The following is a 27,453-nucleotide window of genomic DNA, read 5'->3' as shown; positions in this document are numbered from 1 at the left end:
AAAACACTGCTGTTATTGAAAGTAGAAACACTACACTTAACTGTACAGTGGTGACTCGCAAGACGAAAAGAATCCGTTCCGTGAGTCTCTTCGTCTAGCGGTTTTTTCATCTTGCGAAGCAACCCCATTAGCGGATTAGTGGTTTAGCGGCTATTAGCGGCTATTAGCGGCTTAAGGGATTAGCTGCTAAAAGGCTATTAGCAGCTTAGTGCCTTAGAAAAAGGGTGTGGGGAGCGGGAAAAAATCGCAGCAACTCGCAAGACATTTTCATCTTGCGAAGCAAGCCCATAGGAAATTCATTTTGCGAAGCACCTCCAAAACGGAAAACCCTTTCGTCTAGCGGGTTTTCCGTCTTGCGAGGCATTTGTCTTGCGGGGCACCACTGTAATGTGACTCACAGAGCCAGAGTAGGAAATCAGTGGACCTCTAGATATTGTTGAAGCTCAATTTCTACCACCCCCTGATCATTGGCCATGCTGGCTGGTGCTGATGGGAATTGGCAGTGATCTGGAGGGCCACAGATTGCTTTAGAGGTAATATTTATATGAGTGCCTGTTGGGGAATATTTCATCCCATGGCTAGCAATATAGTTTGCCTAGACCAAATTCATTTCTGGCAGCGTGAGACCAGTTACATAAAGCCACAATAAGTAGCTGAGCACAGAGTGCAGAAGAGTATTTCCCCCACCCCCACCCCAGAAAACAAGATATGCCTGAAGATTTTGAGTACTTTCATATGCTAGGATAATTGTGGGTTTGGGGGGGAGGGGGGTATGGAAAGCATTAGAATAGATATTACAGAGATGCTGTGGCGAAAAGTTAGAATCTTCTTGTGTGTTGAACTTCAGCCAAGGCTTCGACAATGGTCCTAAGAATGCTGACAAAATTAAGTGAAGTCCGTTCCAGCAGCTGTATGCATCAACCCGCCCCCCCCGGTCCCCATTCTGAGTGAGGGAAATGTGGCCTGTAAGAACAAAATCTAATTACTTGAGGTGATGATAGTCATGGAACTCTGGTGAGGGCAGGAAAGGTAAATGGTAGCCACAGTGAGAAATGGTGGTGGCCAGAAAGGCAAGGGAGTGCCAAACCATGATGGATGTAACATGAGATCCCATGAGGATTGGGCCAGTCATCACAGGCAGCATGTTGGAAACCTGGAATATAAGTGCAGATTCATAATGGTGAACATGTACACAGAAAATATTCCTAAACAGAGGGTGGTGAGCTTCAAAGATTGATGCTCCACTGTTGAAAAGCTGGTGCTTTGAGTGTCATATATATTCTATGTGCAGATAAAAGGGTTTATTCAAAGAGATCTGCTGGGCGTTTTAACATCTGACGCTGCATATTGGTTGCAAATCTCCTTTGACGTTACTCCCCCGCTCCAAAAGTGCTTCAGTGCTAACCTGGTTCTGCCCTGGGCACTTGCTAACGTGAAAGAGGAAGCCGTGTCAAATTAATGGAAGGAAGAACCGTAGGCCTGGTCTCCCTCATACTTTGTTGATATGCCAGGGTGGGTGAGTAGCAATTGAAGTCCATAAGCGGGAACAGGAGACTAGTAGGGCTACCTTTTGTATGCCTTATTTTACACCATCTTATTCCCAGAACCATGATTGGCTCGTATTACTTATTTTTGTCTGACATATGTCATCTATTCTCTTCTCAGCCTGTTGTGAGAGATCCCTTTTGAGGCAGCAGAGGAAAAGGAAATCATTCTGGATAGCTCAGTTGGTTAGAGCGTGGTGCTGATAGCACCAAGGTTGCAGGTTCGATCGCCAGATGGGACAGCTGCTTATTCCTGCAATGCAGGGTGTTGCATTAAATGATCTTCAGGGTCCCTTCCAACTCTTTAATTCTATGATTCCTGTAACCCCTCCGATTTTTTTCAAACAGTCAAAAGAGACAGGTTCTTACAGGATCACCTACGTTGCTGCGTAATTCTAGTCACCTTACTCAATAAGGAAAGCTGTTCCAACTCAAATGGGCAGACCAGTTCACTTAGCCCCTTCCCTGTGGATATGGCCAGCCAGAAGCAGTGGCTTAGAGAGGTCCTTAAGAATGTTCACACTTCAGCTCTCCCCACCCCTTTCCACTATCTCTCTTCTGTTCCCCCAAAGGCCATCTGTAGTCAGCTACCTTCTGGTCTTTCACCCATTAGGTCATCCAGCTGAGTCATTCAGTTCCTCCCAGTTTTCCTGAGATACTCGAGGCAGCTTCTAGCTCCCTGGCAGAAGTGCACTGCAGAGGGTTTTCAGTAATTAGTACTGCTATCCTTGCTGGCTAAAGGAGTCATGTTGCCCACCTGCAATAAAACTACTTTTTAATATCCCCAAACAGACAACTAAGGTCTCCTAAGAAAAGAATGGGAAATGCAGTACTTAAACTTGTTTGTATATTTTAAGGGACAGTAGTTCCACCCTAGGGACGCGGGTGGCACTGTGGTCTAAACCACTGAGCCTTTGGCTTGCCGATCAGAAGGTCGGCGGCTTGAATCCCAGTGACGGGGTGAGCTCCCGTTGCTCTGTTCCAGCTCCTGCCAACTTTGCAGTTCGAAAGCATGTCAAAATGCAAGTAGATAAATAGGTACCACTCCAGCAGGAAGCTAAACGGTGTTTCCATGCGCTCTTCTGGTTTCGGTGTTCTGTTGCACCAGAAGCAGCTTAGTCATGCTGGCCACATGACCTGGAAAAACTGTCTGCGGACAAACACCGGCTCCCTCGGCCAGTAAAGCGAGATGAGCACTGCAACCCCAGAGTCATTCATGACTGAACTTAACTGTCAGAGGTTCTTTACCTTTACCTTTAGTTCCACCTTGCCTTAGAGTCCTACACCTAGACCGTACCATTTTGGTTATAAAGCAGAGGTGGTTTTGAGAGTCATCCTCCTGCATCTCTCTCATTCCACTGTGGTCAGTGAATGGGAATGTCTGACTGGCACCTCATAGGAACCTTCCTGAAGCAGACGGAAATGCCTCTGAGAAGAAGATTCACAGCTAAGAACATTCTTTTCTGTGGTCTCTATGCAGTCTATACAGATTTTATGCCTATGCAGAGGTATATTGGAACATTTTGATTTTTTTATATGAGCACTTAGCAATTGTCTAAACCACTGAGCCTTTCGGGGGGTGCTGATAGTAAGGTCAGCAGTTTGAATCCATGCAATGGGGTGAGCTCCTGTTGCTTTGTCCCAGCTCCTGCCAACCCAGGAATTCAAAAGCATACCAGCACAAGTAGATAAATAGGTACCACTGCAGCGGGAAGGTAAACAGCGTTTCCATGCACTCTGGCACTTATCATGGTGTTCTGGGCACCAGAAGCATTTTAATCATGCTGGCTACATGACCCAGAAAAGCTGTCTGCTGACAAACACCGGCTCCCTCGGCCTGAAAATGGAGATAAGCACTGCACCCCATAGTTGCCGTTGACTGGACTTAACCGTCAAGAGGTCCTTTACTATCAATAATCAACAAAACTCAATTTTTTTTACTTCATTATGCAAGGAAATTTTCAGTTAACACAGAATTGCAGTATTTTTACTAAAAATATTTCAAAACCTACTTGAATTTTCTTTCGCAGGAGGTAATTTTTTCCCAATAATATTTTATCAAGGGCAACCAGTTTTCCCAGAATAGACACTTGCCAATATAAGTGAGCTGCTTAAATAAGATGTTGTTTTGCCAATATTACCTAATCTGAAACTTTATTAAGACATGCAGCTCAGGTGTTGCAATTGTTTCATTAGACTTCCTTCAGCTACCGGTTGTGCCACTTACCACATGCTCAATTGGATGAGCATAGATAGAAGTTACACCGATAGGAGCGGTCCATTCATGGTGCTTTTTATGAATGTGTTTGTATAGGAGAGGGTGATGAAGAAGCCTGCAGGTGAAGAAGCAGAGACAATGTGACATATTTTATCTGTGGGCAGAACAGCTGGTGTTGAGGCACCATGCAAGGCAGCTACCGTATTTACTTGAGTCTAATGCACAATTGAATCGAATGCGCACCTCAATTTTCAGAACCTTAAAGCCAAAAAAGGTATTTGCTGGCGAATGTAAATGTGCCATCGAATCTAATGCGCACCTTAATTTTCGCAATGTAATTTGGCCAAAAAAGGTGAGCATTAGATTCGAGTAAATACAAGGGGATGGGGATAACAGCAAGATTACTTCACAGTACATGTGCAATTGTGGCAACTACACTTCAGTAAAACAACCACCACCACTATCTAATCTACCGCATCCTGTTAGCTATGTTTAACTAGAAAATAACTTTTTTGAAGGCGTGGAAACCAGAGCCTTAAAATGCCAGTCTAAATCTAGCCTGTAGAATACTGCACATTAGAAGAGGAGGAGGAGGAGTTTGGATTTGATATTCCGCTTTATCACTACCCTAAGGAATCTCAAAGCGGCTAACATTCTCCTTTCCCTTCCTCCCCCACAACAAACACTCTGTGAGGTGAGTGAGGCTGAGAGACTTCAGAGAAGTGTGACTGGCCCAAGGTCACCCAGCAGCTGCATGTGGAGGAGCAGGGAATCGAACCCAGTTCACCAGATTACGAGTCCACCGCTCTTAGCCACTACACCACACTGGCTTTCCCAGGAGGGGAGCCCAGCATGTTACCTCAATGTAATGTGCGCCTTACCGGTGAGAGTAATAGAAGAGAATTTCCTCCAATAGCGTAAAGATTGCCAGCTCGAGAAGAAACCTATGGAAAGTGGGCAAGTGCAAACTGCATGGCTCCCCCCTCCATTTCATGATAGGGAGCATGAGGATAATCATGGGCAGAGAGATGAAAAAATCATTGAACAGGGCTGTTCGTATGACATTCTGCAGTTTTTTTCTGTCCACCTAGGGGGAGAGGCAAAATGAACCTGGGTCAAAATGTGGAACAGCACCGCCTATGCTGGGAGGAACATTCTGCAAGCCTGGAAGACTCTTGGCTACAGTTAGAGGCTTGAAGTGGCTTTTCCTCTCTACTTGCCAAATAAAAAGGCTTTACCGTATTTTTCGCACCATAACACTCACTTTTTTCCTCCTAGAAAGTAATGGGAAATGTCTGTGCGTGTTACGGAGGGAATGCCTACGGGTGGCGTGGGGGGATCTGCTGCAGTCGTGAGCAGAGGATCCATGGTTCCCCTTCCTTTCCTCCTCCGTGGCTCGCTTTGAAACAGCAAAGCAGGAGAAGAGCCACTGAGTGGGGAGGAGAGAGGGACAGAGAGCCTGCTTTAAAGGAGCAAAGCGGGAGAGGAGAGGAGAGGAGCCGCTTACACGAGTGTAAGAGGCTCCTGTCTGGTTGGCTCCTTTAAAGCAAGCAGGCTCTCTGTCCCTCTCTCCTCCCCTCTCGCTAAATAGCAGCAAAGTTTTTCGCAAGCAGGCTCTCTGTCCCTCTCTCCTCCCCACTCGCTAAATAGCAGCAAAGTTTTTCGCAAGCAGGCTCTCTGTCCATCTCTCCTCCCCACTCGCTAAATAACAGCAGTTTTTCGCAAGCAGGCTCTCTGTCCCTCTCTTCTCCCCACTCCTCCTATAAGAGCCTTCTCCTTTTATACCCCTCTTCTGCATTATTAACAGCATCCTTCTTCACCCACCCCACGCGTGTTCCTTGTCCCTTGAGTGCTTTTCCTTCCCTCCCCACTTAAAACGTGGTTACAAAGCACGGATCCACATGGATCCTCAGGATTTTTGCACTGGGTCACCCCAAATTCACCATCAGATCACATAGCATGTCCATGGCTACATCTTACACCAAAAAAATCACACACGCACTGTTGCCTGGGGCCGCAGTGGTGCAAAAATGTGGTTACAAAGCACAGATCCACATGGATCCTCAGGATTTTTGCATTGGGCTACCCCAAACTCACCGTCAGATCACATGTCTGTGGCCACAGCATAAACCACAAAAATCATACATCCACTGTTTCGTTTAGAATATTTTTTTTCTTGTTTTCCTCCTCTAAAAATTTATGTGCGTGTTATGGTCGGGTGCATGTTAATAGAGCGAAAAATACGGTAAGTTCTAAATCTTCAGTCACTGCATATTCAGGCTTCATGGTCCTTGTGGAGCAATTAGGATAAAGGCACAGGAACAACACTGATGCTTTTTTTGTGGGACTGGGAAACAGTTCTCTTATTTTATTGAAGGTGCATCTTCTGTTAGGACAATTGGGACGATAAATTTACCCACCACTATAAAGAAAATGTTTGAATAACTAGCAGTCACTAAAAATGCTGCCGCCTTCCGTTCCAATTTTTAAATGCCTGCTGAAAACATTTTTATTCCGTAAGGCCTATGCAGGGAGTTGAAGCTCACTCTGACTGTGACCTTGGGCCAATCACTTTCTATCCTCGTCTACGCTATTGCACAGAGCTAACGAAGGGAAGAAGACACTTCCTGGAGAAACAGATAAAAATAACAAAATGATATCTGCCCAAATCAACATATTTTTAACTGCTGGATGTATCCCCTGACAAAGGCTAGAAAGGCTATCTGTGATGGGGAGGAATCAACAGCTCCCACTCAGAACAAACAAACACAGGGCTGCCATATTTGTGCAAAAAAATACCCACAGGATCATTCTTTCCCAACTGAATGCGGTATTGGGTGATGAAACTCGGCTTCCCAGTCACATCTGCTACCAGCAAGATTCCATTGAAGCTCCAGAAAACCAGGAAAGGAATTATCCCAGTGCCTGTAGTACAAGAAGAGGGAAAGAGTGAATGGGGACAGGAGGGCTTCTTTTGGGCTCAGACACAAGAGATGGAACGTAAACTTCCTAACCAGAGGACAGCAGCTCAATAAGAAAAGGATAAGAGCAGGAAATGAGCGGCATGGGAAGAGACCACAGTCATAGATGTTGTTCAAATGGACAAGCGGAAGGGAGAGAATAATTCTATTTTTGTCAACTGAATTTCATTGTGGCTTTCACTTGAGCAATTGCTGGAGCTTACGTTGCTAGAGACTCTTACGTTCACGCCTGATGCTTCATAGTAGGAGTAGGGAACTTGTGGCCCTACAGACATTCTTGGAGTACAACTCCCTGAGCATTGGCCATGCTGGCTGGGGCTGATAGGAGTTGTAGTCCAACATCCTCTGGAGCAGGGGTCAGCAACCTAAGGCCCACAAGCGGCCCACAGGGGTCGTTTAACTGGCCCACGAGCCGCCCGCTCGGTGAGTCCCCGCATGCTGCACTAAACTGACGCAGCACCAAAAATTGCATCTGCGCATAACACAGATATTGGAAATTGTGCGCGATCCAGCCCATGGAGGGAAGTGAACCAGCTCAGGCGAGGTAAACCTTGCTGACCCCTGCTCTGGAAGGCCACAAGTTCCCCTGCTATTTGCATTATACCAGTGGGCTACATAGGAAGAGATGCAAAAGGTTCCTTGGTGAGATGCAGCACCATAACAACAACAACAACCTTATTATTTATACCCCACCCATAATAATAATACAGCATCAAAATATCAAAAATTAAAAACTTCCTTAAAAAGGGCTGCCTTTAGATGTCTTCTAAAAGTCAGATAGTTGTTTATTTCCTTGACATCTGATGGGAGGGTGTGCCACAGGGTGGGCACCACTACCAAGAAGGCCCTCTGCCTGGTTCCCAGTAACCTCACTTCTCCCAGTGAGGGAACCACCAGAAGGCCCTCGGTGCTGGACCTCAGTGTCTAGGATGAACGATGGGGGTGGAGACGCTCCTTTAGGTATACTGGGCCAAGGCAATTTAGGGCTTTAAAGGTCAGCACCAACACTTTGAATTGTGCTCGGAAACATACTGGGAGCCAGTGTATGTCTTTCAGGACCAGGGTTATGTGGTCTTGGCGGCCACTCCCAGTCACCAGTCTAGCTGCCGCATTCTGGATTAGTTGTAGTGTCCATGTCACCTTCAAAGGTAGCCCCACGTAGAGCACGTTGCAGTAGTCCAAGCGGGAGATAACTAGAGCACATACCACTCTGATGAGACAGTCTGTGGGCAGGCAGAATCTCAGCCTGCATACCAGGTGGAGCTGGTAGACAGCTGTCTGGCCACAGAATTGATCTGCGCCTCCATGGATAGCTGTGAGTCCAAAATGTCTCCCAACTTCCTTCCATGAACGACGAGTGTAATATCAGTAGGCAGAGTACTGTTGTGAGTTTGTAGGGTGTGAGGCACCATAATGTTCCAATAAAATTAGAATTAATGAAGGGTTGGAGAGTTAATCTGTGCCTTGGCCACAGCCCCAAACCTTTAACTAAGTCACGTCACATAACTCTGCATGTTGTGAAGGAAAGGAGGAATAGGGACAGTATGTGTTATTGGTCAATCAGGACGTTTTGCCTAACTTGTGTATCAGCAAGCTTGGGTTCAATGGGGCACACGCCCAATGGTGAACAGATATGACAAGGCATTATATTACAGGAAAACTTTTATATTCAAAACCACCCTTATACATAGATAAGAAATGAGCTTATTATTACTATTACAAATATTACTATTTCTGCCTTTCCCCCCAATTTGAGACTCAGGCAGCTTACACAGATAAAATAGAACAAGTTAAGAACATAGAAAAGACCATTATTAAAATGGAATTAAATCCTAACAGAATTGAAAGAGCCATTAAAAACACAGACAATAACTGACTTCAGTTCAAAGTGACTCACAAACTATGAAAATCGCCCATTCATTTCTCCCTAGGAGGTGGTAGAAGTTCTCCCACTGAGTCTGCCAGAACAAGCCAGAGGCTCCCCAGAATTTCTCCAGGTGCCTGAAACACAAAAGAGATCCTGTGACAGTAGTAGTTGCTGCTTTCCTTTTGGCCAAACCATTATTGAGCTCCAGGGACCTGGTGGACTTACCATGTGACTGAGTTCCTGAAAGCAAGAAACATGAGCAGGGCAGGACCCAGTATAAAGGCAGCGGTCTTCATCGAATCCCAGAACTTCCATACCTGAGAATACAAGAAAACACAAGGGCATATTCAATGTCAATAAGCCAAAAAATGGAGAGAATGAGAGGCACAGAATATGGGAATCTAGCTAGTATGAATGTACTTTAAAGGAGTTATATAAAACCTTGGAAAGGTTGACAGAACTTACACCCCGCTCATCCACTCTCCAAAAAGCTTCTGCTCCTTGCCTTGGGGAAAGACAGACTGGAAGCTCTATAGGTGTTTGCTCTCAACCTCCTTCCATGAAGGACGAGTCTTATATCAGTAGGCAGAGTACTGTTGTGAGTTTGTAGGGTGTGAGGCACCCTAATTAGAATTAATGAAGGGTTGGAGAGTCAGTCTGTGGTTTGGATGCAGCTCATGTTGATTATTAGATAAGCAAAGCCTGGTGATAACCTGGAAGATGAATCATTAATCCAGGCCCATAAAGTGCAAGGCAATGGCTAGAGCCCCGCCCTGAGCCCTGGGTTAGCCAGAAAGACAGTGCCAGAGTGGGAGGGGGTAGGTTCACGATTGCTGTGGGCAACAATGTACCGTATTTTTCACTCCATAAGACGCACCTGACCATAAGACGCACCTAGTTTTTAGAGGAGCAAAACAAGAAAAAAAAATATTCTGAACGAAACAGTGGATGTATGATTTTTGTGGTTCATGCTGTGGCCACAGACATGATATGTGATTTGACGGTGAGTTTGCAAAAATCCTGAGAATCCATGTGGATCCATGCTTTGCAGGGCAGCAGCTGAAGAAGGCTGATTAGCTGCTCTCCCTGTGCAAAGGTCAGAGGGGGCAGGGTTTCTGTTGAGTCAGGTGATTAGCTGTGGGAGGAGCTTATTAGAGTTTGCAGGGCAGCAGCTGAAGAAGGAGCAAAAAGGGTTTTCTTGTGCAGTTTGATCCATCTTTTAGGTTTAGGGGAGCTAGTCTCAAACGTTTGTTGGGGGAGACCTAGGTTTTTTTTGGGGGGGGGTATTTGTCCTGTTTTCACGCTTTTTAAGATGGAGGACCACTGTAGCCACCCCCCAACGACACGTTCTCAAGATGGAGGGTGAGGGAACAGCTGCAGTCGCCTGCGGTTCCTGCGCAATGTTTGCCATCTTGCCAAAGGTTGCAGGCAGCTTTACCTGCAGCAATTGTATGTTGATTGCCCTCTTAAAAGACAAAGTCCAGCAACTGGAGGAACGTGTAGCTACACTCCAAAGAATTAGAGAGCTGGAGCTCTTCTTGGAAGCAACAGAGAACACCGTCTCCACCAAGGAGGAGACAGGGGACACCCGTGAGAAGGAGGCTAGTTCACCAACACAGGTGCCAGATATATGGAGAAACGTGACTCAAAGAAGTAGGAGGCCCAGGGTTCGCTCTGATTGTTTATAAATACACAATTGCTTTGAAATCCTCTCCCCTAGCATGGAAGACGAAGAACAGACTCCATTTGAGGATCTCTCCCTCATTACATTCGATCAGGTATATGAAGACGAGCAGCAAAGTCAGTCCTCAGGGAATGTGCAGGCGACCTTGGAACGGACAGCTCACGGAAGAACCCCGACCAAACCTAAGAGGAGGCGTGTAGTGGTGATAGGGGATTCCCTACTGAGGGGAACAGAAGCAGTGATCTGTGGGCCTGACAAGATGTCTCGGGAGGTGTGCTGTCTCCCTGGGGCTAAGATCCAAGATGTAACTGAACGACTGCAAGGAATCATAAAACTCACTGACAAATACCCCTTCCTCTTGGTTCATGTGGGAACCAATGACACTGCAAGCAATAGCCTCCAGAAGATCAAAAGAGACTACGAGGCTCTGGGCAGGAAATTGAAGCAATTAAATGCACAAATTGTTATCTCATCTGTCCTCCCAGTTGAACGACGTGGCCCAGGGAGAGAGGGGAAAATAGTGGAAGTGAACAGCTGGCTTCGCAAATGGTGTAAACAGGAACGGTTTGGATTCTTAGATTACGGACTGCAGGTTCTTGAAGATGGACTTCTGGCAAGCGATGGGCTGCACCTCACAACGGTTGGGAGGAGTGTTTTTGCCAAAAATCTCAGAAACCTCATCAGGAGGGCTTTAAACTGACTAATGTGGGGGAGGGAGACAGTGCTCCTGAAGGTAGGAGTCTATCAATTGATGAAGATGATCATCCAAATGTCATAGACCAAATGGAGCAAACAGCACGCAGACCTAGTGGTGGGAGGAAAAAATCCTTAAATAAAAGACACGGGGGAATGATTAATGGACTTCAATGTCTGTACACTAATGCGCAAAGCATGGGAAATAAACAAGATGAGCTTGAGCTCTTGGTACAGCAAACTAAATATGACATAATAGGCATCACTGAAACCTGGTGGAATAAGTCCCACGATTGGAATGTAATAATGGAGGGATACAATCTATTTCAGAGAAACAGACCAGACAAGAAAGGAGGAGGAGTGGTGTTATATGTCAGGGATGTGTATACCTGTGAAGAGATCCAAGATTTAGAACCTCAAAGCCAAAGTAAGAGCATTTGGGTCAAAATTAAGGGAGAGAAGAATAACAGAGACCTCATTGTGGGAGTTTACTATAGATCCCCAAGCCAAACGGAGGACATAGATGATGCCTTCCTGGAACAGATGGCCAAGCAAGCAAAAGGAAGGGAGATAGTAGTAATGGGGGACTTCAATTACCCGGATATTTGTTGGATGTCAAACTCAGCCAAGAGCATAAGGTCAAACAGATTCCTCACTGGCCTCGCAGACAACTTCATTGTCCAGAAAGTGGGAGAAGCAACAAGAGGAACAGCCATTTTAGATCTGGTCCTAACCAATGTTAATGACCTGGTTAGTGGGGTAGAAGTGGAAGGATCATTAGGTGCGAGTGATCATGCTCTTCTGAAGTTTACTATACAGTGGAAAGGAGCAGCCAAGCATACTAGGACTCAATTTCTTGACTTTAAGAAAGCCGACTTCATAAAACTTAGGGAAGTGCTGGGTGAGATCCCATGGACAGTAATACTAAAAGGAAAGGGAGTTCATGATGGCTGGGAGTTTGTCAAGAGGGAGATAGTAAAAGCACAACTTCAGGCAATACCAATGAGACATGGAAGGTGCCTAAAGAAGCCAGGGTGGCTATCTAAAGAACTTTTAACAGAGTTAAGATTAAAAAAGGATGTGTACAAAAAATGGGAAAGGGGGGAAACCACTAAAGAGGAATTCAAACAAATAGCCAGCACATGTAGACACAAAGTCAGAAAAGCTAAAGCACAGAATGAACTCAGGCTTGCTAGAGAGGTTAAAAGCAACAAAAAAGGCTTTTATGGGTATGTCTGTAGCAAAAGGAAGAACAAAGAAACAGTGGGGTCACTCAGAGGAGAAGATGGTGAAATGCAAACAGGGGACACAGAAAGGGCTGAACTCCTCAATGCCTTCTTTGCCTCAGTCTTCTCCGATAAGGAAAACAATGCCCGACCTGAAGAATTTGGAGCAAATGATTCAGCAGAGGAAACACAGCCCAAAATAACTAAGGAGATAGTACAAGAATAGTTTAGATGCATTCAAGTCTCCAGGGCCAGATGAACTGCATCCAAGAGTATTTAAAGAACTGGCAGATGTGATCTCAGAACCACTGGCAGTCATCTTTGAGAATTCCTGGAGAACAGGCGAAGTCCCGGCAGACTGGAGAAGGGCTAATGTTGTCCCTATTTTCAAAAAGGGGAAAAGAGAGGACCCAAATAATTATCGCCCAGTCAGTCTGACATCAATACCAGGGAATATTCTGGAGCAGATCATTAAGCAGTCTGTGAGCACCTAGAAAGGAATGCTGTGATCACCAATAGTCAGCATGGATTTCTGAAAAATAAGTCATGTCAGACTAACCTGATCTCGTTTTTTGACAGAATTACAAGCCTGGTAGATGAAGGGAACGCAGTGGATGTAGCCTACCTTAATTTCAGCAAGGCATTTGACAAGGTGCCCCATGATATTCTTGTAAAGAAGCTGGTAAAATGTGGTCTTGACTATGCTACCACTCAGTGGATTTGTAACTGGCTCACTGACCGGACCCAAAGGGTGCTCATCAATGGTTCCTCTTCATCCTGGAGAAGAGTGACTAGTGGGGTGCCACAGGGTTCTGTCTTGGGCCCGGTCTTATTCAACATCTTTATCAACGACTTGGATGATGGACCCAAGGGCATCCTGATCAAATTTGCAGATGACACCAAACTGGGAGGGGTGGCTAACACCCCAGAGGACAGGATCACACTTCAAAACGACCTTGACAGATTAGAGAACTGGGCCAAAACAAACAAGATGAACTTTAACAGGGAGAAATGTAAAGTATTGCACTTGGGCAAAAAAAATGAGAGGCACAAATACAAGATGGGTGACACCTGGCTTGAGAGCAGTACATGTGAAAAGGATCTAGGAGTCTTGGTTGACCACAAACTTGACATGAGCCAACAGTGTGACGCGGCAGCTAAAAAAGCCAATGCAATTCTGGGCTGCATCAATAGGAGTATAGCATCTAGATCAAGGGAAGTAATAGTGCCACTGTATTCTGCTCTGGTCAGACCTCACCTGGAGTACTGTGTCCAGTTCTGGGCACCACAGTTCAAAAAGGACACTGACAAACTGGAACGTGTCCAGAGGAGGGCAACCAAAAGGCCTGGAAATGATGCCTTATGAGGAACGGCTAAGGGAGCTGGGCATGTTTAGCCTGGAGAAGAGGAGGTTAAGGGGTGATATGATAGCCATGTTCAAATATATAAAAGGATGTCATGTAGAGGAGGGAGAAAGGTTGTTTTCTGCTGCTCCAGAGAAGCGGACACGGAGCAATGGATCCAAACTACAAGAAAGAAGATTCCACCTAAACATTAGGAAGAACTTCCTGACAGTAAGAGCTGTTCGACAGTGGAATTTGCTGCCAAAGAGTGTGGTGGAGTCTCCTTCTTTGGAGGTCTTTAAGCAGAGGCTTGACAACCATATGTCAGGAATGCTCTGATGGTGTTTCCTGCTTGGCAGGGGGTTGGACTCGATGGCCCTTGTGGTCTCTTCCAACTCTATGATTCTATGACTTGTAACCACGTTTTTGCGCCATTGCGACCCCACGAAACAGTGGATGCATGTTTTTTTGGGTGCAGGCTGTAGCCATGGACATGCTATGTGATTTGATGGTTAATTTGGGGTGACCCAATGCAAAAATCCTGAGGATCCATGTGCTTTTACCTCCCCGCTTCCAGGCAGCCTCCTTTATCGCTAGCGTCCCTTATCTCTCTCCTGATCGCTTGCTGATCAGCTGCACAGTGGCTTTGTTTCAACACCCCCTTCCCTCTTGTTTGCCCTAGCATCTTTTCCTTAGCTGGAACAGTTTTACCCTCCTCCTTTTCTTCTAATTTCTCTCCTCATTGCTTGTTTTAGTACAGTGTTACCTCAGGTTACATACACTTCAGGTTACAGACTCCGCTAACCCAGAAATAGTACCTCAGGTTAAGAACTTTGCTACAGGATGAGAACAGAAATCGTGCTCTGGCGGCACAGCACGATTACGAAGCAGCAGCTTTCTGCTGGCTGAAGGAATGGCTACTTCTTGAAAATACAGATATATTAGATTTAGAAGGATTTAATAATGTGTTTGGTTGGCCTGCATATTTATGGTATGACAAAGTTAAAGTGCATAGAATGTTTAAAATGTTTAAAATGAATGTTTAAAATTCACATTGTCAGGAAAGCACTGTTTAACGTATGGAATAGATATAAAGATTTATTTGAAAATAAGACCCCAAGGTGGCTGTCACCAATGGAAGCAAAAGCTTTAAAAAGACTCAATATGGAGGCCAACTGGCCAAAATATTGGGAGATCTTAGAACAAGAGGGAGATAAATTGAAACTGCAGAGTTTTGACAAACTAAAAAGTAAAGTCCGTGATTGGCTTCATTACTATCAGATAATGGAGGCTTATAAATTGGATAGGAAAATTGGCTTCCAGGTGGAAAAATCAAAATTGGAAACAGAATTGCTAGAATCCAAAACTAAGACCTTGTCAAGAATGTATAACTTGCTGTTGAAATGGAATACACAGGATGAGATGGTGAAATCCGCAATGATTAAATGGGCACAAGATGGGCACAATATAATGCTGGCTGACTGGGAACGGTTATGGACCACTGGTATGAAATTTACGGCATGTAATGCCTTATGAGAGAATATTATGAAAATGATATACAGATGGTACATGACCCGTCAGGTTAGCAAAAATCTATCATTTGCCCGATAATAAATGTTGGAAATGTAAAGAAACTGAAGGAACTTTCTTCCACCTTTGGTGGACATGCCCAAGGATTAAGACATTTTGGGAGATGATCTATAATGAAATGAAAAAAGTGTTTAAATACACCTTTCTGAAGAAACCAGAGGCCTTTCTTCTGGGCATGGTCGGCCAACAGGTGCAAAAGAAAGATAGGACTTTTTTTATGTATGCTACAGCAGCAGCAAGAATACTCATCGCACAGCATTGGAAGACACAAGAACTACCCACTCTGGAAGAATGGCAGATGAAAGTAATCGACTATATGGAACTGGCTGAAATGACTGGCAGAATCAGAGACCAGGGAGAAGAGACGGTGAAAGAGGATTGGAAGAAGTTCAAAGATTATTTACAGAAATATTATAAGATTAATGAATGTTAGAAGGACATCAGATTGAATGTAAAAGGTTATTAGTTAAAAATTTCAAAAATTAAAAGATCCAACATTTTAAGATATAAGAATTGAACAATCTAAATTAGGATATTTAAATTAAGATAAAAATTTAATTAAGACAGAGGGAAGGGATTTGCTGTTTGATGGTATGATTTGGAATACAGGGAAGGAAGGCTTGGGGAAGTCGGAGAAACAAGTTAATGTTTTTATTCTTGTTGTTTTTATTTTTTATTTTTTTCTTTCTTTGATAATTGTGTATTTTTTCTGTTTTGCTTGCTGTTTATTGTATGTTGTCTCTATTTTTTTTATGTCAAACTTAATAAAAAATATTTATATATATAAAAAAAAGGAAACTCAGGCCCTGGGTTAAGTGCCTGGACGCCTGGAATCTCACACTGCTGTAGAGATTGGGGTGGTGTGTCACAGGATTGTTCTGAAATGTTGATGAGAAATTATTAGCATTGATCTGCTGGAATAAGCAGTGGACTTTAACACCAATTCTATTGACCGGTGAAGGTGACACCCTAGTTTAGTTTAGCTTCCATTTCGTCAACCACACACACACACCCACACACACACACACACACACACACACACCACAATTAAATGGGTAACTACAGGGCTTGAACTAATCTCCACTGTTATTCAATATCTATATGAAGACACTGGGAATGGTTATTAGGAATCTTGCAGGGAGGTGCCCTCAGAATGCAAATGACAAGCTGCTCTATCTCTCCACAGCATCTTAATTTGAACAGAACGTACAGTTTCTGAGAAAAACAAGCTGAACTTTGATCCTGGAAAGACAGAGGCACTGTGGGTCATCGTTTCCACGTCCAATAAATTGGTCAACTGCCTACCTACCCTGGATGGGGTTGCAATGCTCCCTGAAAGAGCAGATTCACAGTTTGGGGGGGGGGAGGGAGCTTCTGGATCCAACTCCAGAAGGTAGTTGGATCATTGGAGGTAGCCTCAGTGGCTAGAAGTGCCTTTTACCAACTGCAAATGGTACAACAGCCATGACCATTCCTGAACTGGGAAACTTGGCCACAGTAGTTTATGCATTGGATAGTTCAAGACTGGATTACTGTAATGTGTTGTATGTGGGGATTCCCTGGCACCTCCATTTAGTGCATGTTATTGTTTTATTCTGTTTGTAAATCTCTTTGAGGTTTTTAAATATATATACAATCAAGCATTAGATACATTTTATGAAATACAGTGGTGCCCCGCAAGACGAATGCCTCACAAGACGGAAAACCTGCTAGACGAAAGGGTTTTCCGTTTTGGAGGTGCTTCGCAGGACGAATTTGCTATGGGCTTGCTTCGCAAGACGAAAATGTCTTGCGATTCTTGAGGGGTTTTTTCGCTCCCCACCCCCTTTTTCTAAGGCACTAAGATGCTAATAGCCTTTTAGCAGCTAATCCGCTAATCCCTTAAACCTTTAATAGCCGCTAATAGCCGCTAAACCGCTAATAGCGCTAATCCGCTAATGGGCTTGCTTCACAAGACGAAAAAACCGCTAGACGAAGAGACTCACGGAACGGATTCTTTTCGTCTTGCGAGGCACCACTGTAAATGAAAATAATGGAAAGCTATCTTGCTCTCCCTGCCCAAATCCAGGCCTGCTGCCCAAAGGAACTGTTACTGTGTATTTTAATTCTGTATTGATTTTGTAGTTGTACACCAGTTATATTTTGGGATATAAGTGGTATATAAAAACGAATAAAGAAAAATAATGCAGCAAATTCAAAAGGAAGCATCAGGAGCACACTCTGAGCGCATTCCAAAATTTCTTTGTAGCTATGGATTGAATTCTCTGCTTTTGGAATTCGGCACCTTTCCCTATCAACTTTAAAACTGTACCACTGAAAGCTGTGGGAGTGGTACCTTTTACCTGTCTCTGATGTCCTCGAGAGCTAGGTTCCCAGCATGTAGCACCTTCCTTCATCATCTGAAATGCAAATCAATACACAAAATTAAATTGAAACTGGGATTGAAGATGAGGGTTCATGACTTATAATCTGATTGTGCCAGTCAAGACCATGGGAAAAGCCTATACAGTGGTACCTCGGGTTACAAACACTGCGGGTTATAGACTCCGCTAAGCCAGAAATAGTACCTCGGGTTAAGAACTTTGCTTCAGGATGAGAACAGAAATCGTGCTCCGGCAGTGTGGGAGCTGCAGGAGGCCCCATTAGCTAAAGTGGTGCTTCAGGTTAAGAACAGTTTCAGGTTAAGAATGGACCCCCGGAACGAATTAAGTTCATAACCAGAGGTACCACTGTACTCATCTAGCGGCCTCATGGATTGCTGACACCTGGGGCGGTCTCACCACCCCCCCCCCCGGTAGACTGGGCAGCTGGGGTTGGGGTGTGCACTGCCAGGGTTCCTTGCCTGTCATGGGGGCACCTGATTGCACCCCTTCAAAAATGTTGGCTTGGGGCCATGGCCCCAATGCCTCTCCCACACTATGCCTCTGTAATTATTGAAACCATGCCAATCTTCAATGAGTACACAAACCCATTCTCGTCCTCATAAACAGAACATGTCTTGAGAAAATTCTCTTTCAAAATCCATTGTCAGATTATGGGAGTTGCCCAATTGCTTAAAGCAATTTCTTACACAACGCTCCACAAGAGTTTTGAAGGAAAGCCATTCCTGCTCTGTTACTGGCATTCACCCCAGTTTTGCCTATCGGGTGCCTGTGGGAAGCCAGTAAGCACGATACGAGTACTATAGCCCTCCGCTGCTCACGATCCCCAGCAACCAGTGTTAGAAATTAGCCAGGCGTCTTTTGCGACTGGCAAGTGTCGAATTGTGACCACATGGAGATCTCTGGATACCAGGTTGGTGACTGACATCTCTATCTGGCTGGCCCCTCCAGTCAACAGGTAAGCAGAAGCATTTATTTATTGCATATATAGCCCACTTTTTTCTCTAAGGTGTAGATGGTTCGCCCCCCTCCTCAGTTAATACCTACAACAACCCCTGTGAGGTAGGTTAAGAGGCTGTGGCTGGCCAAGGTCACCCGGTGAACTTTATGACTGAGTGGGGATTTGAAACCTGATTCCCCGCCCAAGTCCTAGTCCAACATTCTAATCACTACACCATATGGGCTTCCCAGAGTACTTCTACTGTTCCGCCAGGCCTTTGGGCAGGATGCAGTTTGGTGTGCTTTTCTTTGTATAAAACAAGCCCGAAGGAGTGAAAACAGTTGGTCCTGGCAAAGTATTAACCACTCTCAACTCCAACCTGACAATTGCCACCTGCCCAGATTTTAACTTGTCTGAATTAATTTTAAGATGTATTTTAATTAATTGATGTCTGTTTTTATGCATATTGTGTTGTTTTTATGATGTTAGCCGCTCTGAGCCTGGCCTCAGATACAAATAAAAATTATTATTATTTTATTATAGGGCAGCTATATAAATTAAGTAGGTAAATAAATATGGGGAAAGCAAAATGTCCCTTAGAGAAGGATCTGAACTATTCCCCTTGAAGCTTGAATTAGTTTTTATTCTGCATTGATGTTTTATTGTGTTGTAAACCACTTTGAGATTTTTTTTTAGATCAATAAATAAAGAAAGAGGTATAGATGATGATGATCATCACCACCACCACCACCACCACTACGGCTAAACAGGTGCCTAGATATTCTGTTGTGGCGACTGTAACCTAGGTGTGAGTTGCCATTTGGTGATTAGCTTATATATCTGAGTTTCTAACCCTGTTCACACCTATTCTGTGTCAGTGCCATTGGGGAGAGAAAAAACATTGGACATCTCTCAACATACAAGAAGAAGAAGAAGAAGAAGAAGAAGAAGAAGAAGAAGAAGAAGAGTTTGGATTTGATATCCCGCTTTATCACTACCTGAAGGAGTCTCAAAGCGGCTAACATTCTCCTTTCCCTTCCTCCCCCACAACAAAAACTCTGTGAGGTGAATGGGGCTGAGAGACTTCAGAGAAGTGTGACTAGCCCAAGGTCAACTAGCAGCTGCATCTGGAGGAGCAGAGAAGCGAACCCGGTTCCCCAGATTACGAATCTACCGCTCTTAACCACTACACCACACTGGCTCTCGACCATCCCTTAGCATTACACAACAGCGTTCTAGGCAAAACTATAGCAGTTTTCACAAAGAACAAATTCATATGCATATTTCCCCACTTCTGCTATTGTCTCAGATGCCCATTATTGATTCATAAACACATGCACACCTAAGGTTCTCCTATGACTCTTCCTATATACAGCCGTACCTTGGAAGTCGAACGTAATCCATTCCGGAAGTCCATTTGACTTCCAAAACATTCGAAAACTAAATTGCGGCTTCTGATTGGCTGCAGGAATCCAAGGTCCAAGGTCCACCTGTAGTTAAGAACGTGGGTTAGACAACATGAACATTTGAGCATGAATGGTGGACGCCAGTGATGTCATTTTGAAGATATGGGGGTAGTTTATTTTGTGAACGTGCTTTATATTCTCTCTGAATCCTGAACCTGTTGCAGTCCCCTCTGTGTCAACGGAATTTCAAGGACAAAGCAGAGAGCAAAATCAGGTGCATTTTCAAAGGACCAAAGAGAATATATTATTTCCAGAATATATTATTTCATAACACAAACGATCTGGATGTTGTTCAACTAAGTTTTCCTCAGAGTAGACCCATTAAAATTTATATCATTATAAGATCACCCTGGAGAATAAGTGGTTGGCCTAGAAGGCATAGATGTCTGGTCTGACCTTTAGTACACTTTCAGAATACAGAACACGGATTTTCAAAGGACCTCATCTGACATGCCCCTAGATCAGGTGACAGCCAGGGGTTGGCAATCCTGACAGAAATACAAGGTCAGGGAAAAGTGCAACCTGCCTGGTTTCTGTGCTGGACCAAAAACTGTCCGAGAGAACCCTGAAGGCCCATAAAGTGACAATTGACTTGTTTTCTTCTGAACTTTGTGCTCTGTTTGCTGACTCATATCTTCTGAGCCAAAAGGCTTTTCACTAGAAAGAAAACTTTAAAAAGGGAAAGGAGAAACTGCTCTGGTATGGACACATCTGCTAAAACATACTCAATTACATAGAATAGGCCTAATCTTCCTGCTGAAGTAAGGCTTTTTTTCTTGATTAAAAAAGACCTTTTACCTCATTTTCCATAAGTCCCTTTACCCATTATACTGCCTTTATCAATGCAGATTGTATTAATGTGCTCTCTGTAAATATAGATATGTTATCTCTGAAAGAAGATAAGCTAAGATGTTTGCTTTAAGAATGTGCATACTTAGCAAAAAATAAAATAAACCTGCGAGTTTACGTTTTCTACCTGATCCCTTCATTAATTTCTCTAAGAGTCAAGGATAAATTCCTGTTTGGGCCTCATTCAAGTCAGGAGCTACTTTCCGTTTACAAGAAGGATAAAAAAAAACTCTATCCCATGCTAGCAGACGGTAACAGAATGGAAATAAGTGCAAATATGTCTTTGCTTATTCCTCTGTCTGATACATTTGTCATTTAACAAATTTATAGACCATTTCATGACATGAAGGTTTCAAAGTGGTGGACAAGATAGAAACAGAAGGAGACCAAACATATGCTCTAAAAACAATAATTCCATCATTATATTCTAAATAATAAACCCATTTCTGGAGACACCTCGGGGAAAGGCTTCCTAAAGCAAAAATAGGCATCTATTTTTGGTACCCAGGCATCATGATACCAGGGGTCTGTCTAATTTTGGCTGGTAATTATCTCTATATGCAGGTGGTATTGTGCCTAGCATCATTAGCTGCGTCCTTTCCCAAACTGCTAGCCAACATTTTAAATATCTTTCCGTTTGTCCCTGTACTTGAACAATTCTTGTTGTTACCCATTTCTTCCCCTTCATGGATCACTGCCTTGCCGTGGCGAAGGGGCTTGAAGAACTCAGAGAAGCTATGAACTATGCCAAGCAGGGCACCCAAGATGAACAGGTCATAGTGGAGAGTTTTGACCAAACGTGATCCACCTGGAGGAGGAACCGGCAAGCCACTCCAGTATCCCTGCCAAGAAAACTCCATGGACAAAGACAACAGGCATATAAAAGTTATGACGCTGGAAGATGGAATGCTAAAGTAGGGAATCAAGAGATAAAAGGAACAACTGGCAAGTTTGGCCTTGGAGAGCAAAATGAAGCAGGGCAAAGGCTAATAGAGTTCTGTCAAGAGAACAAGCTGGTCATCACAAACACGCTTTTCCAACAACACAAGAGACGACTCTACACGTGGACATCACCAGATGGGCAGCATCGAAATCAGATTGATTATATTCTCTGCAGCCAAAGATGGAGAAGCTCTATACAGTCAGCAAAAACAAGACCTGGAGCTGACTGTGGCTCAGATCATCAGCTTCTTATAGCAAAATTCAAGCTTAAACTGAAGAAAGTAGGAAAAACCACTGGGCCGGTAAGATACAATCTAAATCAAATCCCTTATGAATACACAGTGGAAGTGAGGAACAGGTTTAAGGATGTAGATTTGCTGGACAGAGTGCCTGAAGAACTATGGATGGAGGCTCGCAACATTATACAGGAGGCAGCAACGAAAACCATCCCAATGAAAAGGAAATACAAGAAAGCAAAGTGGCTGTCCAATGAGGCCTTACAAATAGGAGGGGAGGAGAAGGCAAGCAAAATGTGAGGAAGATAGAGAAAGATACAGGAAATTGAATGCAGATTTCCAAAAAATAGCAAGGAGATATAAGAAGGCCTTCTTAAACGAGCAATGCAAAGAAATAGAGGAAAACAACAGAATGGGAAGAACCAGAGATCTGTTCAAAAAAACTGGAGATATGAAAGGAACATTTCGTTCAAAGATTACCATAATAAAGGACAAAAGTGGTAAGGACCTAACAGAAGCAGAAGACATCAAGAAGAGGTGGCAAGAATACACAGAGGAATTATACCAGAAAGATATGGATATCTCGCACACCCCAGGTAGTGGGGTCGCTGACCTTGAGCCAGACATCCTGGAGAGTGAAGTCAAATGGGCCTTAGAAAGCACTGCAAATAACAAGGCAAGTGGAAGTGATGGTATTCCAGCTGAACTATTTAAAATTTTAAAAGATGATGCTGTTAAGGTGCTACACTCAATATGCCAGCAAATTTGAAAACTCAGCAGTGGCCAGAGGATTGGAGATCAGTCTACATCCCAATCCCAAAGAAGGGCAGTGCTAAAGAATGCTCCAACTACCGCAAAATTGCACTCATTTCACACGCTAGCAAGGTTATGCTTAAAATTCTACAAGGAAGGCTCAAGCAGTATGTGGACTGAAAACTCCCATGAGGGTAAGCTGGATTTAGAAGAGGCAGAGGAACCAGAGACCAAATTGCAAACATGCGCTGGATTATGGAGAAAGCTAGAGAGTTCCAGAAAGACATTTACTTCTGCTTCATTGACTATGCAAAAGCCTTTGACTGTGTCGACCACAGCAAACTATGGCAAGTTCTTAAAGAAATGGGAGTGCCTGATCACCTCATCTATCTCCTGAGAAATCTCTATGTGGGACAAGAAGCTACAGTTAGAACTGGATATGGAACAACTGATTGGTTCAAAACTGGGAAAGGAGTACGACAAGGCTGTATTTTGTCTCCCTGCTTATTTAACTTATATGCAGAATTCATCATGCAAAAGGCTGGGCTGGATGAATCCCTAGCCGGAATTAAGATTGCTGGAAGAAATATCAACAACCTCAGATATGCAGATGACACAACCTTGATGGCAGAAAGTGAGGAGGAATTAAAGAACCTTTTATTGAGGGTGAAACAGGAGAGCGCAAAATATGGTCTGAAGCTCAACATCAAAAAAATGAAGATCATGGCCACTGGTCCCATCACCTCCTGGCAAATAGAAGGAGAAGAAATGGAGGCAGTGAGAGATTTTACTTTCTTGGGCTCCACGATCACTGCAGATGGTAACAGCAGCCACGAAATTAAAAGACGCCTGCTTCTTGGGAGGAAAGCAATGACAAACCTAGACAGCATCTTAAAAAGCAGAGACATCACCTTGCCAACAAAGGTTCGTATAGTAAAAGCTATGGTTTTCCCAGTAGTGATGTATGGAAGTGAGAGCTGAACCATAAAGAAGGCTGATCGCCGAAGAATTGATGCTTTTGAATTATGGTGCTGGAGGAGACTCTTGAGAGTCCCATGGACTGCAAGAAGATCAAACCTATCCATTCTGAAGGAAATCAGCCCTGAGTGCTCACTGGAAGGACAGATCGTGAAGCTGAGGCTCCAATACTTTGGCCACCTCATGAGAAGAGAAGACTCCCTGGAAAAGACCCTGATGTTGGGAAAGATGGAGGGCACAAGGAGAAGGGGACGACAGAGGACGAGATGGTTGGATAGTGTCTTCGAAGCTACAAACATGAGTCTGACCAAACTGCGGGAGGCAGTGGAAGACAGAAGTGCCTGGCGGGATCTGGTCCATGGGGTCACGAAGAGTCGGACACGACTAAACGACTAAACAACAACACCCATTTCTTACAGAAAATCCATGCAACTTTCATTAAGGCAGTATTTCTGGGCTATCACATTTCCTCAAGTATTCAAACAGCGCTGATATATGTTATGATAACATTGTATGTTAATGCAGTTTCAACCACAGCTTGACGCCTCCACCCAACACCTCCATTCCATGCTGCAGAGTCAAAAACACTCATGGAATAATGCCTCTCACATCATTTGCGACTTGTGGCAATGCCTCTCCTGCCTTTCCAATGCCGTTTTATGAACTATTTAAAGGTTTCTTTTCCCACTGTACCATTCAGCCGTGCACCCCCTCCAGACTGGTGTTTATTCTGCAACATGCTCTTTTTGTCACTATACAAGAGCATTAGTGGTGGATTTAATCTGCTTTATTAGTTTTGTGATGTTTCGCCAAGGCTGTTGCCCAGAGGGGCTATAGGAAAACAAAAGCGAGGCAAAAATAAACTAGAACATTTTGTGGTAGTAAAAAGTTATGGGATTTCAGCCAGAAGTTGCAGGATATGCAATGACTGGAAACCAGGCAGTGTAACAGCCCCCAAACCTTTGCAGGTGTGAACAGTACTGGAAGTGGGATTGCATACGACTGAGCCAGCAGCAGCACAAAGCACCAGGAATGGGCAATAAATAGGACATCTGGAGGGGCCAAGGCATCTCTTTTACAAGGGAAAGGGAGAATATGTCCTCTCCTCTCCCCACGTGGGAAATCAGGAATATGTTTTAACATTTCTGTATGAGCCCCACTCTCTATTCCACATGCCACCAGCCTGCTTCTCTCCCCCAGGTGTTGCTAGTATAAGCATCAGTTGCTGATGTGGAGTCTGTTTGGTTTCTGCAAAGCTACACAAGGCAGTTTTTAAATAAAAATGCTAACACAATCAAAAGATTACAGAGAGAGGACAAAGCAGCTGAATTCTTTTAGGCCATTAGTATTATAAGGAAATAAGGCACATATATACCGAACCAGCTGTTTTGCTTGTCAACTTTTGTTAAGCTGTGCAACAATGTTCATTCTACAAAAGCCTTAATCAGTACATCAGTCAAAGAGTTCTGAGTAATCCAGAAACCAGAGAATTATAGAGCTGGAAGGGTTCCCAAATGTCATCTAGTCCAACCCCCTGCAATGCCAATTTAGTCCTCCTATTGTTTAACACACTGAGACATCAGTTGTCAGGATTACAACCAATCCTGTTGCTCCACACCAGGCACAGAGTCAGTTCATTTTTTTAAACTGCTCCTATGCTTTAATAGATAAAATTAAGGGTCTCACATGATCACTGTATGTCCCTTTCAAGCGAAATATCATGTGCTAGAAGAAGACAACTTCAGGGACAGTCTCTAAAATGCAGGATACTTTCCTAATAATTGCTTTGGGATTTTTATGAGGCACGATTAATAAAATGATCAAATAAGACACTTAACACTACCCTGCTGTCACAAGGAAATGTAAGCATGCTTAATTATCACAAAAACATATGAGAACTATTATCTTAATTATGCCATGATTTATTGTCCCCATGATCACAGTAATTTTTTAATTATACACTGCATTTCAGGTAGGCTGGAGGGAACCGCCCTGAGGTGGCTTACATAGACATAAAGAACCCAATAAAATACAATGTTAAAACAGTCCAAAACTCAGATTAAAAGCAATAGCTAATGACCAGTGAAACGATCACAAAAACACTGAATGAACAGGGTTAAAAGAAAAAAAAGACAGATACAGACAAAGCCATATAGGGATAGGATTCTAGAAATTTGGGAGCACCAATGAAGAGACAGTTTCTCATACACATCAGTCTGATGAACCCTGGTTGGTGGGCTAGAGAGCAGGGCTTCTGATGCCATTTCCCAGGGGCTAGGCAGGTTCATAAGGAGACAGGCGGTCTTTCATGTAACCTTGGTCAAAACCATTTGAGACTTTAGAGGTCCAAATGAGGACTTGAAATTGATCCCAGAAACACATAGGCAGCCAAAGAAGCTGGCATGTTATTAGGTATGGTAAGATCAAAATGCTCACTGGAAGGACAGATCCTGAAGCTGAGGCTCCACTACTTTGGCCACCTCATGAGAAGAGAAGACTCCCTGGAAAAGACCCTGATGTTGGGAAAGATTGAGCGCACAAGGAGAAGGGGACGACAGAGGACGAGACGGTTGGACAGTGTTCTCGAAGCTACAAACATGAGCCTGACCAAACTGCAGGAGGCAGTGGAAGACAGGAGTGCCTGGTGTGCTCTGGTCCATGAGGTCACGAAGAGTCGGACATGATTAAACAATTAACAACAACAAGATCAAAATGCTTGGTCCCCACGAGCATCTTTGGTATGCTGCCTCTGTAGCTGGAGGCTATTGAAAACCATCACAACTAGTAACCGCAATATTCTGCACAATTTAATCTACAGTAATCGCCTTTTAAATCTTTTTTAATTTGCTAACATTGTTTAGAAAGAAATGCCACAGTTAAACCACCCAGTCTGTCAGCTTTCCTAACCAACAGCACACCCTTTTTATCTGGATTAAGATTCAGCTTGCTCCCCTTATCCATCTCAAAAGTGCCTCCGGAAGATGTGGTGATTTCCAACAGCCTCCCTGGGACTAGCAAATGGAATTCTGTATCATTTGCATACTGGTTTCACTGCAGCCTAAGCCTCCTAATGATCTCCCCCAAGGATGTCAGGTAGGTGTTGACAAGCATAAGGGACAAGATAAAATCTCCTCCTAGCTAGCTACATCGTTCGAGAAAGAACTAGAGTCACTATAATACTGTTAGTTTAAGGTGGAGTAAGTATTCTGACTTTCAAGCTGCAAAGAAATTTTCCAAACTGTCATTAAAAATATGCTCTGCCTCCTCCCCCCCGACTGTCCCAGCTCAGTTGACAGAAACTCTGAGAACTTACTGCTTTACAGGAAACTGCCACGGGGATAAAAGTCATTCCCTAATACAAGCCTCAGTGAAATGAATGAGAGATCTAAGTAGGCAGTTTGTACTGGAAAACTGCGGGTTTACTCAAAACCAACTCCCACTGAGTTCAGTGTTACTTACTTCCAAGGAAATAATTATAGGACTGCAGTCGTAACACCTATCACTAGTTACAAATCTGCAAAAGTTGAATTATCCCAGTTTCTCTCTCTCAAAGCAACGCAGCTACTATTCTTAAAATAAATTTAGGTACTCCAGAGTGAAAACAACTGTTTTAATTGTGCTTTCTCCGTTCCAATTTCTTGCTTCCCTAGCTATTTACCTGACCAACCTGCGCTCGCCAACTGCTCCGGCAAGTATTTCTGCCTTCTGTCTCGTCTGTTGTTGTTGCTGGTAGCTGCATTCAGCGAGCTGAAGGGAAAGGAG

The 27,453-nt window shown here is 43.8% G+C and overlaps 1 protein-coding gene across 6 annotated transcripts in view; it reads right to left on the bottom strand.

Moving 5' to 3' along the window:
* FAXDC2 (fatty acid hydroxylase domain containing 2) overlaps window positions 1–27,453 on the bottom strand; it is a 28,474-nt gene extending 1,021 nt beyond the window's left edge. Inside the window, exons 1-8 of one of the 6 annotated variants that reach the window (XM_083423559.1) lie at window positions 27,350–27,453; window positions 17,489–17,545; window positions 8,836–8,927; window positions 8,641–8,744; window positions 6,566–6,687; window positions 4,644–4,849; window positions 3,772–3,877; window positions 987–1,153 (exon numbers count right to left, since the gene is read on the bottom strand). In XM_083423559.1, the coding sequence (XP_083279685.1) occupies window positions 987–1,153; window positions 3,772–3,877; window positions 4,644–4,849; window positions 6,566–6,687; window positions 8,641–8,744; window positions 8,836–8,927; window positions 17,489–17,545; window positions 27,350–27,430 (935 nt within the window). In that variant the 5' untranslated portion in view covers window positions 27,431–27,453. The other 5 variants (XM_083423560.1, XM_083423561.1, XM_083423562.1 and 2 more) reach the window with 5 other exon arrangements.

The sequence above is a fragment of the Podarcis tiliguerta genome (genome assembly GCF_965153285.1).
Source record: "Podarcis tiliguerta genome assembly, chromosome: 2".
NCBI lineage: Eukaryota > Metazoa > Chordata > Lepidosauria > Squamata > Lacertidae > Podarcis > Podarcis tiliguerta.
Note: the sequence above shows the minus strand (reverse complement) of the source record. Positions and strands in the feature narration are given on the sequence as shown.